The sequence below is a fragment of the Archocentrus centrarchus genome, chromosome 13 (genome assembly GCF_007364275.1).
Source record: "Archocentrus centrarchus isolate MPI-CPG fArcCen1 chromosome 13, fArcCen1, whole genome shotgun sequence".
NCBI classification, from domain to species: domain Eukaryota; kingdom Metazoa; phylum Chordata; class Actinopteri; order Cichliformes; family Cichlidae; genus Archocentrus; species Archocentrus centrarchus.
Window position 1 is genome coordinate 4,469,826 of NC_044358.1, and position 14,363 is coordinate 4,484,188.

The following is a 14,363-nucleotide window of genomic DNA, read 5'->3' on the forward strand; positions in this document are numbered from 1 at the left end:
TATATGATATATCTGAGGCTAAGACAAGATTTGTTAGGCTGTGTCTGGGGCAGTTTACCTCTGGTAGGGTCTCCCAAGCCAAACTGCTCCTGGGTGAGGGGCCAGGCAAAAACCGATTCCAACAACTCCTGTGATGCTTAAAAAAGAAAATCAAGGTACAGTTTACCCAGCCCAGGACAGGGTCACCGGGTTTTCCTTGTATCACCCTGGTCCACTACTTGCATGTTGGGGGTTTTCCCCGGTGGACAAGAGGGTTGCTTTCCTGTCCAAATAACATAGCATAAGCATAACATTATGGGAGGCCAATGTCTATTGTTGTGGTTATGAACTGCCATTCATAAAGCATCTTGAGGTGACTGTCGTTTGGCGCATACGCACAAATGACAGTTCAGAGGACCCAGCCTTCTTGGAGTCACTGGATGAGATGCTCCAGCTGGGGACTCCATTCTTCTGCTGGGGGACTTCAACGCTCACCTGGGCAGCGACAGTGTGACCAGGAGGGATGTGATTGGGAAGAACAGCCTTCCTGATCTCAACCTGAGTTTGAGCATAAAGTGGTTAAGTGCACGTGGGACCATGACACCCTAGTTTGCAGGTTGATGATCGATTTTATTACCGTATCATCAGATCTGCAGCTGTGAGTCTTGGATACTCTGGTGACGAGAGGAGCTGAGCTGTCATCTGATCACCACCCGGTGGTGAGTTGGATCAGGTGGTGGGGAAGATGCTAGACGGACCTGGTGTATCCAAATGAGTAGCAAGGGTGTGCTGGGAATGTCTGGCAGAGGACCTAGTCTGTGAGATCTTCAATTTCCCCCTCCAGCAGAGTTTTGATTTCATTCTGAGGGAGGCATATTGAGTCAAAGTGGACAATGCTCCGCACCTCTATTGCTGAGTCAGCTGCAACGAGCTTTGACTGCATAGTTGTTGGTGCCTGTCGTGGTGGTAATCTCAGAACTAGATGGTGGACACTGGTGGTGAAGGGAGCCGTCAGGCTGAAGGGATCATCTTATTGGGCTTGGTCAGCCTGTGGGACTCCAGAGGCAGATGAGAGGTATCGGCAGACTACGAGGAGTGCAGCTCTGGCAGTGGCTGATGCAAAAACTTGGGTGTGGGAGGAATTCAGTGAGACCATAGAACAGAACTTTTTGCCAGCTTCACGGCAAACCATCAGCCGACTCAGGAGGCAGAAGCAGTGCTCTACTCACACTATACAGTGGTAGTGGGATGCTGTTTGGAATAATAAGTGTGCAATACCTGCTGTTCACAATCTCCATTAACCTGGTATTTTGTAATATATATTTATTAGGAGCGCTGGGTATTGTCATCCTGTTATACTTAAGTAACCCTTTTTTTTTTTAAACAAAAATTTCTGTCTATATTTTTGCACTGCTATTTTCTATATAATATTTATTAAAAAAAAATAAATAAATTTTTTTTTCATTACTTTCATACTTGAGAGTTCTGCACAAGAATTCCTATGTACCCAAATTTTATGAGTGAGTACAAATTGCGAATAAAAGGTCTTGAATCTTGAAGTCTGTGGGAAAACAGCTTCGTGTCTTGATCTCTGTAAAAACTTTCCTGGTGAATTTATGGATTTTGTTACTCATTTTGGTTCATAATGTATAAAAATTAAGTCTATTTTGTAATTCATGGTCATACATGGTTCAAAATGGAGTATTATCTGTGGTATAAAATTGCATGCTCATTGGCCAAGGACTTGTCAATAAAAAGTAAATATACTTGTCCTCCGTGCATCCTGCTCTCCATGAGTCTGGGATTAGTTTGTCTTTAGTTTTCACAAGAGTGACTGAATCGAAATGCCTCGCTGTAGTTATTGTTAGGGTTGTGTCTCTGAATTCAAATGGCTTCCAAATTCTTAATAAAACCTTTCATGATACAACAGCAGTCCAAACATTGTTCCGTATATGGAGATGTTAAGGTGGCCTATGGGTGTGAACATAAGGACTAGGTAATACCGCTGATGTTTTTCAGTACACTCAATCAAAATGTCACTTCACATCAGTGAAAGTGTGCAGCCTTTTTGCTGACTGTCTTCCTTCTTGTTCTCCCTCTTCAGCAGTCCAAGGACTGCTTGCGTCTGGATGAGACCATGCTGGTCAAACAGCTGCTGCCAGAGATCTGTCATTTCATTCACACATACCGTGAGGGCCACCAGCACCAGCATGCTGCTGAGCTTCGAGCCTCAGCCTCAGCCGTCCTCTTCTCTCTGAGCTCCAACAACTTCAATGCTGTTTTTAGCCGCATTTCCACCAGGTAGGACATTCGTCCAAATCTCTCAGCATCTGTGAATAAGAATAAAAAAAAAGAATCAGTGGCATACATTTATCAAATGTATCAATTTTTTTAATGAGGAGTTTTTGAGGGGTTTTTTCTAAAACTTTTTTCTAACTTTCCTAACTTCTTTTTTATTTAGAAACTGTTAGACAAAATCATTCATAGTCATCATTGTTTGTGTCCCCTTTCAAGGAAAATACATACAGATAATAACCAAAAGATACACTTGGGTTAAAACATAATGAAGAGATAAAAACATAAATATAAAATATTACTAATTAAACTAATTTAAACACAGAAAGGACATTTTGGGGAGGTGTACTTTTTCCACCTTCCTCACTTAAATGTATCCTCCTGTAGTCATGTTTGTCCTTACCCTCCTTTGGTATCAAGAAAATCACACCTTCACCTTGAGAAGGTGGGGTTATCCCAGTCTTAAGCACGTGATGAAATTTGACTTTCATCACTGGAGTTAGTCTTTCATTTCTTTTTACCACTTGAAAGGGAAGCCATCAGGCCCAGCTGCCTCACTAGGTTTTTAATCTGAAGTAGCCTTTTTTATTTCCTTGTCCTTAGTTTTGCTAATTAAGAGTTTATTTTGTTCATCCCTTACCTTCCACATTATCATTAATGATAAATATTTGTGATCTTCTGTATCAGTTTTTATTTGTAATCTCATTTGATTAGAATCCTTTCTTTAGCCTCCAGATTGTCTTCTTCTTTTTAGTATCTAGTGCTAGATGCATGGAATTTGGAGCATGATCGTATAAGTCCATGACACCAGTATTACTGTTTTGTTTTTTTTGTTTTTTTTTTTTGTTTTTTTTAACCTTGTGTGCAGTACTGTTCAGTCTAGTCTTGAGTAGGGCTGCAACTAACAACTATTTTGATAGTCGATTAGTCGACTAATCGGATTATGAATCACATAATTATGAAATGGCACTTGTCAGCTTTTACATTTAGCCTAAGGTTATTTAAAATGTGGTAGTAAACGCATACTTCATTCAAAACTTTTAATCAGGTTTGCTGCTGGTATAACTTTAACGGTCCATTTTTCCAACCATTAAAAAAAAAAAAATATATATATATATATATATATATATATATATATATATATATAGTACTTTTTTGTCACTGTAAAACAAAGTTGGCACAGTTTCACCAGTATCCCCCATCACTAAACGTGCCGCTGAATGCTATCCGGTCTTTAAGTCTGATGTCATTTCCGGGTCCAAATGCTTCTAAATAAACAGCAATGGTATAACCAATGACCGTTCACTATTAAAGATGATTTGTAACATACCTTATCAGCTGCAGCCATTTCTGCTTCTCTTTCTCATCGGTAAAATCACAGCTGGCAAATTGATCACGTGACAGTTTGGACCTGGAAATGGAATTCTACTTCATCACTTAACAACCGGATTGCGCATGTGTGAAGCTCGCCAGAGATAGACGGACAGGAAGATGTCTCACTACATTAAAAAAAATAAATAAACGAAAAAAAAATAATAAACGACTATTATCGACAATTAAATTCGTCGTCAACTATTTTTAGTGTCGACAATGTCGACTAATCGTTGCAGCCTTAGTCTTGAGCCATCCCTCAATACACTTTATTTGGCTTCCATAGAGCCAGCCTTTCTTGAAATTTCTTTTGAAGCGATCTTGAGTAATAGTTTCTTAATCCCTGAATAACATCTTTAGGTGCTTTGTTACTAGCAGCCTGGGGCAAAAACGACTAAAAATTTCCTTAGTTGAATCTACCAAAAAAGCAGAAGATAAAAGTATAACTAGTGATCATGTTCAGTAAAAATAGTATTTTTGCCCCAACAAAGTGAATCCCAAAGAGCTATTAGCTGAAAACGTGGCATAACTCAGCATGGTGTGCAATGTATCCTTAAGGAATTTTAGGACCAAAGAAATGTCAGGTGTAAAAGAATTGTCTACATTGGATAAACTTGGTCTCAGTGGTAGGATGGCTGTCAAGACATCATTCTTAAATGGTAAATGGACGGGTTCTTATATAGTACTTTTCTGTTCTACTTTGAGTATTCAAACCGCTTCATACAACATGCCGCATTCACCCATTCATATAAGCACTTGTTTCTACATCTAAGTGCTTTCTGTCAAACATTCACATGAATTCATACTCTGATGGTTGCTCTCCAATGCAACCTTGGGGTTCAGTATCTTATGCAAGGATACTTTTGGCATGCAGCCAGGGATCAAACCACCAACCTTCCGATTAGTAGATGACCTGCTCTACCTCCTGAGCTACCCCACGCCTTAAGCAGGGGAAACAAAGGCAGACATATACCAGGTGCAAGAACTGGACTAAAAATTAGTGTCAACAGGTCTTATAAAGTGATGAATGCATATGTGAAATTTTTGGTTTATATTGTTATCAATATGTATGGAGGAGGTCAGGAAAGAGGTACAGCACTGAATGTGTACAGCAATCTGTAAAACACAGTTGAGGCTGTGTCATGGTTTGGGGCTGCATGTTGTGTGGGGGATCTTGTCAAAAAAAGCACAATGACATTTTGATCCCCCATGCATGCACACCTTGAAAGTGTGTAATCGGAAGTGGCTTCTTTTTTTGATTTTCTATTTTCCTTGCAAAATATTCAGAAATGAGTGGTAGCTCAAGCCTTGTACAATAGTGTTACATGAAACATAAAATTAATTAGCACAGAATTTTGGTGGGGGGGGCGAAGACTCTTTTTATTGGGTTCAGTTCCTGCCAGATATCTGAGACCCCTACCTTCATCATTAAAAAAAAAAAAATCAAATGGGAAGCCATCTTCTCCAGGACATTTCTCTGATTCAAGTGTAGAGATATCTTTATTTCTACTAGGGAGATACAGGATTTCAAGAGGTTTGATTGATAATTGTGGAGTACATAGGTGATGTAAAAAAACCACCTGCCCCAAGCCTCTTTAGGTCGATTTCCAAGTTGTACAGCTTAACATAGTATATTTTAAAATTTTTGTTAATTTGATGATTATTGGGTTGCCTTTGTTATTCTCATCCTCTATGACTGATATATTGGATTTAACTTGGTGATTCCTCGCAAGTTGTGCCAAAAGTCAATTTGGTTTGTTAGTGAATTCAAAAGATTTTTTTTTTATTATTATTATATTATGTAGTGCTGTTGTAGTTGACAGTTCTTCGATCAGATTCATTCTTGTCATTAGTTTCTAAAAGTAAGTCACTTTGGTCTGTTGAATATTTAATGAATTTGTCATCCATAAGCAGAGTCATATTCATTCTCCAAGTGAGTGGTTTTTGGGTCTGAGAGGTTGCACTATCATGAACATAGAAGTGTGGTCTGAGAAAGCAGTGTGGCCTGTGTCTGCACGCTCAACTAAATGTAAAAGGCACAAAAATGTAACCAATACGTGATGCTGACGAATAGAGCTGAGAGTGAAATATATGACTTATTTGTCTGAGGGGAAACTGTCCATCACTGGGCATAACATACAATTAAAGTCAAACCCTTGAGTGTCTCTAAATGAAGTTGTGACAGTAAATGGGAGATTTATATGCAAAAGACTGATCACACCCTACTTATTTGTTGTGTGATGAGAAACGCTATTAGACTTTTTTCACTTTTAAGAGAATTTAGAACAAATTTCCTTTTTACCACATTATTGGAGCCCTGAATTCCTATTTCAATTCAATTCAGTTTTGTTTATATAGTGCCAAATTACAACAGTCACCTCAAGGCACTTTATATTGTAAGGTAAAGACCGAGCAATAATACAGAGAAAACCCAAACAATCAAAGGACTCCTATGACCAAGTGCTTGGCAAAAGTGGGAAGGACAAACTTCCTTTTAACAGGAAGAAACCTTCGGCAGGAAGGGGCAGCCATCTGCCGTACCAGTTGGGATTGAGGGGAGGGAGATGGACCAACAGACACACTGTGGATGAGAGCCAAATCCAGAGTGGCAAGAAGTAAGTAAAGAAGAAACACTGAGGCCCTTCTTCCACCGATCGGGTGCCGGTGCCATTATTTGAACCGTTCAGCGTATTTTTCCAACGCGAACACAGTCGGTGCGCGGCTGAAAAACGGGTTCAACTCCGGCACCGCAAGCTAGCTGGTCTGGAACCAAGAACATGCGATGAAAGTGGCAGAAAGTTGTGACTCTGCCATCTCAACATAAAGTTTTCTACCGCTGTTTCACTGCATGGTGTGTATTACATGAGAAAAGCGATGCGATTTTCACGACTGTGATTTAGGTTGGGCCCTAAGGCTGAACTTGCTGCTTTGTATCAGTTCATATTAGATAAAAGGACACAAAGTGCGTACTTGCCATCGCTGTCTGTGTTTACCTCTGTGCCGCACACAGATGCTGCAGTAGTTTGGTTTGGACCGTAAAATATGTTTGCAGCACTACAGCATGCTCTCCCATGTTTGTGCCCGTTGGCTTCCGTGTCCAGACGAGGACCCGCCCACACTCATAACCAAAGGATCAGTTCACTAAGCGTGATGGAAACGCAGACCTGTACTTAAGCGTTTCGCCGGTTCATTGAAACCGACACTAGCACTGGCACGGGCACCTCGGTGGTGGAAACGTAGTATCAGTGTATCATGGGAAGCCCCCCAGCAGCCTAGGCCTATTGCAGTGTAACAAATGGTTGGTTCAGAGTCACCTGATCCAGCCCTAACTATAAGCATGGTCTAAACGGAAAGTTTTAAGCCTAAGATTAAAAGTAGACATGGTGTTTGTCTCGTGAATACAGACTGGGAGCTGGCCCCTTTTCTGTTGAACCACCACAGAAAAATTACAAAAATGGTGGTGCAAAACTACCAACATAACTGGCACACAAACTAGCTGGTTCTTTTTCTAGCCAGAGAGACCAATCCCCTTTGGGGTTACATCAGGAGAGGCATCTGGCATAAAACTGCCAAATCAAACATGCAGAGCTATCTGTGATGCTGTGGTGACCCCTTGTGACAAGGGAGCTTGTGAAAGTAGCTTATAACTTGGATAAAACCACTGACTTTCCCATTAGTAGCCTGCACGTGTGACCTGTTTTTTTTTTCTTTTCTAATCAAAAATGGGCCTCTTGCCTCTCTGTTATAAAGTTTTTTGGGTTTTTTTCTAAATAAGTCCTCTAGTTCCTTCATTTTTTTGTTGGGGGGGGGGGCAAATGCATTTGTTCCAAATATTGAGGGTGATCTCTTCCCTCAATCCACCTTGAAATCTGTAGCTGTGGACTCATTAAACAGGAATTTATCATTTATCAGAAATATTTTTTTCTCCATTTAAGCTTTTTGTAACAGTTTGTTTATTAATGTAAATATTTTACCTGGGATTTTTTTCCCCATCTGGTATCCATATGATTTATTTTACACAAGAACCGAGGGAACTGTAAAGAATATCTATTTGCCCTTCACCTGCACAGAATGTGCCAAAATGTCAGTCCTCTGTGTGATTCTTATGGTTCTTATGTGTGTTTAGCATCACTGTGCTTCTCAAGCATAGTAGCTTTGTGGTAATGCTAACAACAAATTCACCGTGCTTCAAAGTGAGATACACTTGTCCTGGCAGGATTAATATATACTGCTCAAAAAATTAAAGGAACACTTTTTAATCGCTGTGTAGCATCAAGTTAATTAAACTTCTGGGATATTGATCTGGTCAGTTAAATAGCAGAGGGGGTTGTTAATCAGTTTTAACTGCTTTGGTGTTATTGAAATTAACAACATGTGCACTGGAGGGGCAACAATGAGAAAACTCCCAAAACAGGAACAGTTTTACAGGTCCACTGACATTACAGAGGTTGCACAGGTATTCCAATTTCTCTGGTATGGCACAGTATGTGCCACTGCCAGGTGGTTTGGTGTGTCTCCCAGCATAGTCTCAAGAGCATGGGGGAGATTCCAGGAGACATGTAGTTACTCTAGGAGAGCAACAAGGCTGTAGAAGGTCCTTAATCCATGAGGAGGACTGTTATCTGCTCTTTTGTGCAAGGAGGAACAGGATGGGCATGTCCAGAGCTCCAGGGGTGGCTGTGGCTCAGGGGGTTGGACAGGTCACCTACTAAATGGAAGGTTGGCGGTTTGATTTCTGGCTGCATGCCAAAGTATCCCTGGGCAAGATACTGAACCCCAAGTTGCTCTCTGATGCAAGCGTTGGAGTATGAATGTGTGTGAATGTCCAACAGTAAACAAAAAAAAAGCACGTAGCTTAGTTTCATATGGAAGTGCTTGTATGAATGTGTGTGAATGGGTGAATGCAAACGTGTTGTATAAGAGTAGAAAGGTGCTATAAGAACTAGTCCATTTACCATTTACAAAGTTAGCGCCATCCAGCAGGCCACTGGTCTAAATGTCTCTGAATTCTGTACTCTGAACATCAATGATGCAAATCTTACACAAATATGACTCACTTAATGAGCTACATTTATTTCTGAGATTTCTATTGTGATCTTGTCATGTTGCTTTTTACATATTTGTGTGATTCAGTCAAATGATGAAGAATCACATCTATAAAAAGATGTGAAGTGTTTTACAAATTATATATAGATGTTGTGTCACATCACATCTTTGCTGAATACACTTGAGAACTTGTGAAATTCTGATAAATTATTCTTACTAAATATAATTTTTCTACCAAGTTAAGTTTTTTTCAGGCATAGGGTCCAGCCCTACAATTTTATATGTTCATGTTGTGGAGGGTTATGCTGAAAAGAGCCATTTGCTCAGCAGAATAACTCTTTTCTTCATACCATGTTCTCTATGTAAGTACTAAATAGCAGAATTCACATCTGTGTCTCCTCAGGCTACAAGAGCTGACTGTCTGCTCAGAGGATAATGTTGATGTTCATGACATAGAGCTGATGCAGTACATCAATGTGGACTGCTCCAAGCTGAAGAGGCTGTTGCAAGGTTAGTCTCTAATGCACTTAAAAGTTTACATGTAAGAGCTATAATATTTGTGAGCGCACTAAGAAATTGTCAGAAGATTAGGTTTAGAGGTGCTGATGTAAAAAAAAAAAAAAATCTTTGAGAAGTTATGGAATAAAAAGAGGGCAATTAAACAAATTTTGCTGTATGTGTTAAGTCTTTTGTGCTTTCTTTTCTCAGAAACTGTACTGAAGTTCAGAGCTCTAAAAAAACCTGCCCAACTTGCAGTCATCAGCAGTTTGGAGAAGGTACTTTTTTCTTTCTGTAATAGTGCACTGTCAAATAATTTTAGGGTTTATATGCACGATATTAATGAATTACTAAAATGTGACATTTTTTTACTCAGGCATTTTGGAACTGGGTGGAGTATTACCCAGATGAGTTCACCATGCTGTACCAGCGACCGCAGACAGATATGGCAGGTATGACTGGAGTCAAATACATTCAGTTGAGATACTTAACCTCTATTTGGGAAATTCTTATGTTAGAGCAATTGAAATGATGATTTATTATTACTGCTACTGCTGATTGTTTTGTTTATATACACCGATCAGGCATAACATGACCACTGACGGGTGAACTGAATAACACTTATTATCGCTTCATCATGGCACTTGTTAGTGGGTGGGATATATTAGGGAGCAAGGGAACATTTTGTCCTCATAGTTGATGTATTAGGAGGAAAAATGGGCAAGTGTAAGAATTTGACAAGGGCCAAATTCTCCTGGTCTGCAGTGGTCTGTATCTATCAAAAGTGGTTCAAGGAAGGAAAAGTGATGAACCAGAGACAGGGTCATGGGTAGCCAAGGCTCACTGATGCACATCGGGAGCAAAGGCTTGCTCATGTGGTCTGATCCAACACATGAGCTGCTGCAGTTATTAAAACAAAACAAACAAAAAGGTCTGTGTCAAGTGTTGAGAAATCAGGGCATACAGACAATACGTGGGTGTCTCGAACAAAGATATAGCATAAGTGGACTAGGGATGAAAATAAGGAACTGCTGGAATGCAACTGCATGTGTAACCCTAATTAAAGGGGTTACCTGAAGAGGATGTGGGACCTATGGATTCCAACGTCTAGACTAACATCAAAACAAATACTAGCTCAGTGTTCCAACATTCGCAAGAAGCAACTGCTATTACAACTGGAGATTGACGTGATACAGCACAAATGCTGGGAGCAGGACGTCAGGTCAGGGGGAGGAGATATAATCATCCCCACACTCCGAGATTGGGTAGCAAGCCCCAATAATAACAGCTAGTATGCTGAATACCAGAGCAGCTGACCTGAAAGATAAGATCACGGCTAAGATGGAAACCTGGACCCCTCGAAGCCGACTATCAAGACTATGTGAAGTACCTCTGATGCGAATGCCCTACTTTGACCATCACTGAAACCAATCAGTCCTTGAGATGCTTGGCTATAAGATGAACAGCCACAAGGAGAGTACCCTCCAAAGATGAAGTACAGTATGAAGTACCTAAGAAGTACAACAGACTGTCCAAACCTGAGGCCTTAGAGGTTGCCAAGCAAAGACTCAGCCTTGGCTAACCTCCTGAAGAGTTATACCAGAGAGATAGAAACCAGGAGAATAAACCAGATGTTCTCCACTGAATCATCCAAGGTGTACTCTCAGTTGCAGGGGAATAAAATGAGAACGGCACCCCCACCAAGGCTGGAGGCAGAGCAGTACTGGAAGAGCATATGGGAGAAGAATGCAACACACAACACCAATGCTCAGTGGCAGACCACAGCAATCTCCTTGAACACACTCCAGTAACTCCAGTTACCATCACAGTGGCATCCAAGCTAGAGGCTAAGACCGAGAATGGCTGTCTGAAGGCTGGACATTGGCAGAGATACCAGGGGAGCAAACCAACAGCTACATGTACTGGTAGATAGAGCAGTCACTCGAGACTGTAAGACCCGACTGACCAACCTGTGCATCGCCTGAATTGATTACAAGAAAGCCTATGACTCGATACTGCACACATGGATCCTGGACTGCCTAGACCTATACAAGATCAATAGGACCCTAAGAGCCTTCGCCAAGAACTCAATGGGAATGTGGAGAACAACACTAGAGGCCAACTTCAAGCCAATTGCACCATCAAGTGCGGGATTTACCAAGGAGATTCTCTGTCCCCACTGGTGTTCTGTTCTAGGCCTGAATCCCCTCAGCCAGATTATCAACAAGACTGGCTACAGATATCGACTACGAAATGGAGCCAACTATCAGCCGTCTCCTCTACATGGATGACATCAAGCTGTATGCCAGGAGTGAATGAGATATCGATTCACTGATCCATACCACTAGGACCTACAGCAATGACATTGGAATGTCATTCAGACTGGAGAAGTGTAGTCGGATAGTAACAAAGCGAGGGAAGGTCAGACACCTACGCCCTGCCAGATGTTGGATGCCCTGCTGGGATAATAAGCTGGGCAAAGGAGGAAATAGAAGCCACTGATGTCAAGACAAAAAAGCTCCTTACCATGCATGGAGGGATTCACCCCAAATCCAGCAACCTGAAACTATATGCTAAGTAGAAAGAAGGAGGCTGAGGAAGGCTGAGGACTAGTGTCAGAACCACTATTCTAGATGACATAAAAAATCTAGATGTAAATAACAAAAACCCATGAATACATCAGGAAGATGGCCACAAAGGATCATGTGCTTAGTGAGTACCTCAGGCAACAGAAACCCGAGAAAGACCAGGAACCATCATGGAAGGACAGGCTTCTGCACGGCATGTACCACCAGCAGATGAAAGAAGTGGCTACACATATACCTTGAAATCAATGATTTTTCACACAATAAGTCTTTCCTCAGTATGCAGTCAAGTTCTTCAGAGTCCTGCTAATGACTTCTATATGTGACTCACCTGTGTTGGATCAGGGACACATCTAAAACCTGCAGGACATCGGACCTCAAGGCCTGGATTTGAGGATCTCTGGTATAGACTGTATTAGTGTAATGAAAAATATTGTCTGATGTACTTTTTTTTTTGATTATGGTGTTTAATATAACTGATGTGTCGAATTGCTCTGCAGGGTGGCTTCAAAATTGACTGGCAATGTTGCAGGCATTAAATGTGCATATTTGTGTATTTGCACAGAAGCTGCAGAGAAGTTGTTTGACCTGGTGGACAGCTTTGCAGAGAGCACCAAGAGGAAGGCAGCAGTGTGGCCACTGCAGATAATCCTCCTCATCCTCTGCCCAGAGATCACACACACAATCTCTAAAGACACAGTGGAAGAAAGCAAGGCCAACAAGGTGTGGAAAAAAGAACACACAGAGATGCAGCAGAGACTGATTCCACTCACTCTGTAATCACTCTTTCTGTCATTTTGTATCTGCAGAAACTTTTTCTGGACAGTTTACGGAAAGCTTTAGCAGGGCAGGGTGGCAGCAAGCAGCTGATGGAGAGTGCTGCCATTGCCTGTGTCAAGCTTTGTAAAGCCTCCACTTATATTAACTGGGAAGATCATTCCACCATTTTCCTCCTGGTCCAGTCCATTGTCATGGATCTCAAGGTCTGACCACTTACTGAAAATTCTTTTATTTTTTTAATCTTTTTGTATCATTTTATTATCACAGCAGCTAGAACATTTACTAATTTGACACTGAAATTAGTTCTAGTTCTTTCTGTTTGGTTAAAGAAGATGGATCTTTACACATGATGAAGATATTTGTTACATATTAAGCATTAGTTTTCACTCAGATATGTTTCTAAGTGAAGTTTGGGTGTGCGTATGTCAGCAATTAAAAAATTGTTGTCTATAACTAGGTAAATGGGCTGGTAATTGTATATTTCCTTTTTACCACAAACCTCATTCACCTAGTCACACACACTTTCTTTTTTAATTTTCTGCGTGAATGCTCTGCCTAACATTCACACTCAACATCAAGGATTCTTTGACATTCAGACGGGAGGAGGTGGGATTCAAACCACCAACTTTCCAATTAGTAGATGACCCACCCCACTTCCGAAGTCATGGCTGCCCCTACCTTCTGTTCCCTGAATGAGAGGAACAAAGATAATGCATAGTATTGGATATCATGCCCCTGCATGTGCTGGCTAAATACACCTCTATTCATGCCTTTAAGACGGATGACTTTTGATGACATATGTAAGGTCTTACCTGCATGTTCAGTTTGACAGCTGCCCTTCACCGAGCCCAACTGCATGGTGGAACAACAGGTTGTTTCACCTTTTTCCTCTCCTTTAGGGAACAGAAGTTATACACATTTCATTCTCTTTTAGCATACACATACAATGTGAGATAATTATTCAGGTCTTGAACAGAAACCACTAAACTAGAGTCAGACCAACAGCACCTTAAAGACATGTAGACCCAGCAGAAAGCGCAGAATGAGGTCTTCCTTGTTCAGCTTGTGAGAAGACACCCTCCTGTCGGGGGAGTCCTGGTGTTTAGTATAACTGAGGTGATGAGGCTGCAAAGAGGCTTAAAAACTGACAGGCTTACAGACCACGATCAGAGAGACCTGGTGTATCAAGCCAGGCTTTTCTCAAAGAGTGGGGAGCTAACACTCAAGGTGCAGTTATTGTCAGCCTGCTCTGGAAGTGACACATGCAGTGTGTCCTTTGCAGTGAGAATGAACCCAGGGTTAAATTGCTCTCGTTGTTTGCTCTTGGAAACAGAGCACATTTCCAGCCCGAGAAAAGCAATCTGTCAACTCAGGGATAGTGAGCTTTTTTTGAATGTTCATTGGCACAACCCAGTGTTTGAATGTGTGACAGAACCAGTAACAGCTGCTTGCGCTCTGGAGACTGCTAAGATATGGATGTCCCTCTCTCAGAGGGTATCCAACACAGTTTTGACATATTTGGTGAAGATGCAGGGAGCAAGAGACAGACCAAAAGGCAGAACCAGGTATTACCCTTGAAGGCAAATCTCAGAAGCTGCCAGTTGTCTGGGTGTATAGCTACATGAAAGTAAATGTCTTAGATTGACTGTTTTAATCCAATCTCCTGGGCCAACTGCATTGCGTGTTGAGAGAAAACAAGGTGGTTGGGCCTGAAACTGTAACTCATAACCTGTAGTAATAGTTCTAGCCATCCACAGAAAGGGTTGCTGCCCTCTAGTGTGCTTGAGAGGGAAGACATTATCTGACCTG

The 14,363-nt window shown here is 41.2% G+C and overlaps 1 protein-coding gene across 1 annotated transcript in view; it reads left to right on the forward strand.

Annotated features, from left to right (window-relative positions):
- The window catches only part of nf1a (neurofibromin 1a), a 136,181-nt gene that overhangs the window by 16,029 nt on the left and 105,789 nt on the right, over positions 1–14,363 (forward strand). Inside the window, exons 4-9 of the mRNA XM_030745310.1 lie at positions 2,084–2,280; positions 9,095–9,201; positions 9,400–9,467; positions 9,566–9,641; positions 12,340–12,497; positions 12,584–12,757. Coding sequence (XP_030601170.1) covers positions 2,084–2,280; positions 9,095–9,201; positions 9,400–9,467; positions 9,566–9,641; positions 12,340–12,497; positions 12,584–12,757 — 780 coding nt within the window. The remainder of the gene's footprint in view (positions 1–2,083; positions 2,281–9,094; positions 9,202–9,399; positions 9,468–9,565; positions 9,642–12,339; positions 12,498–12,583; positions 12,758–14,363) is intronic.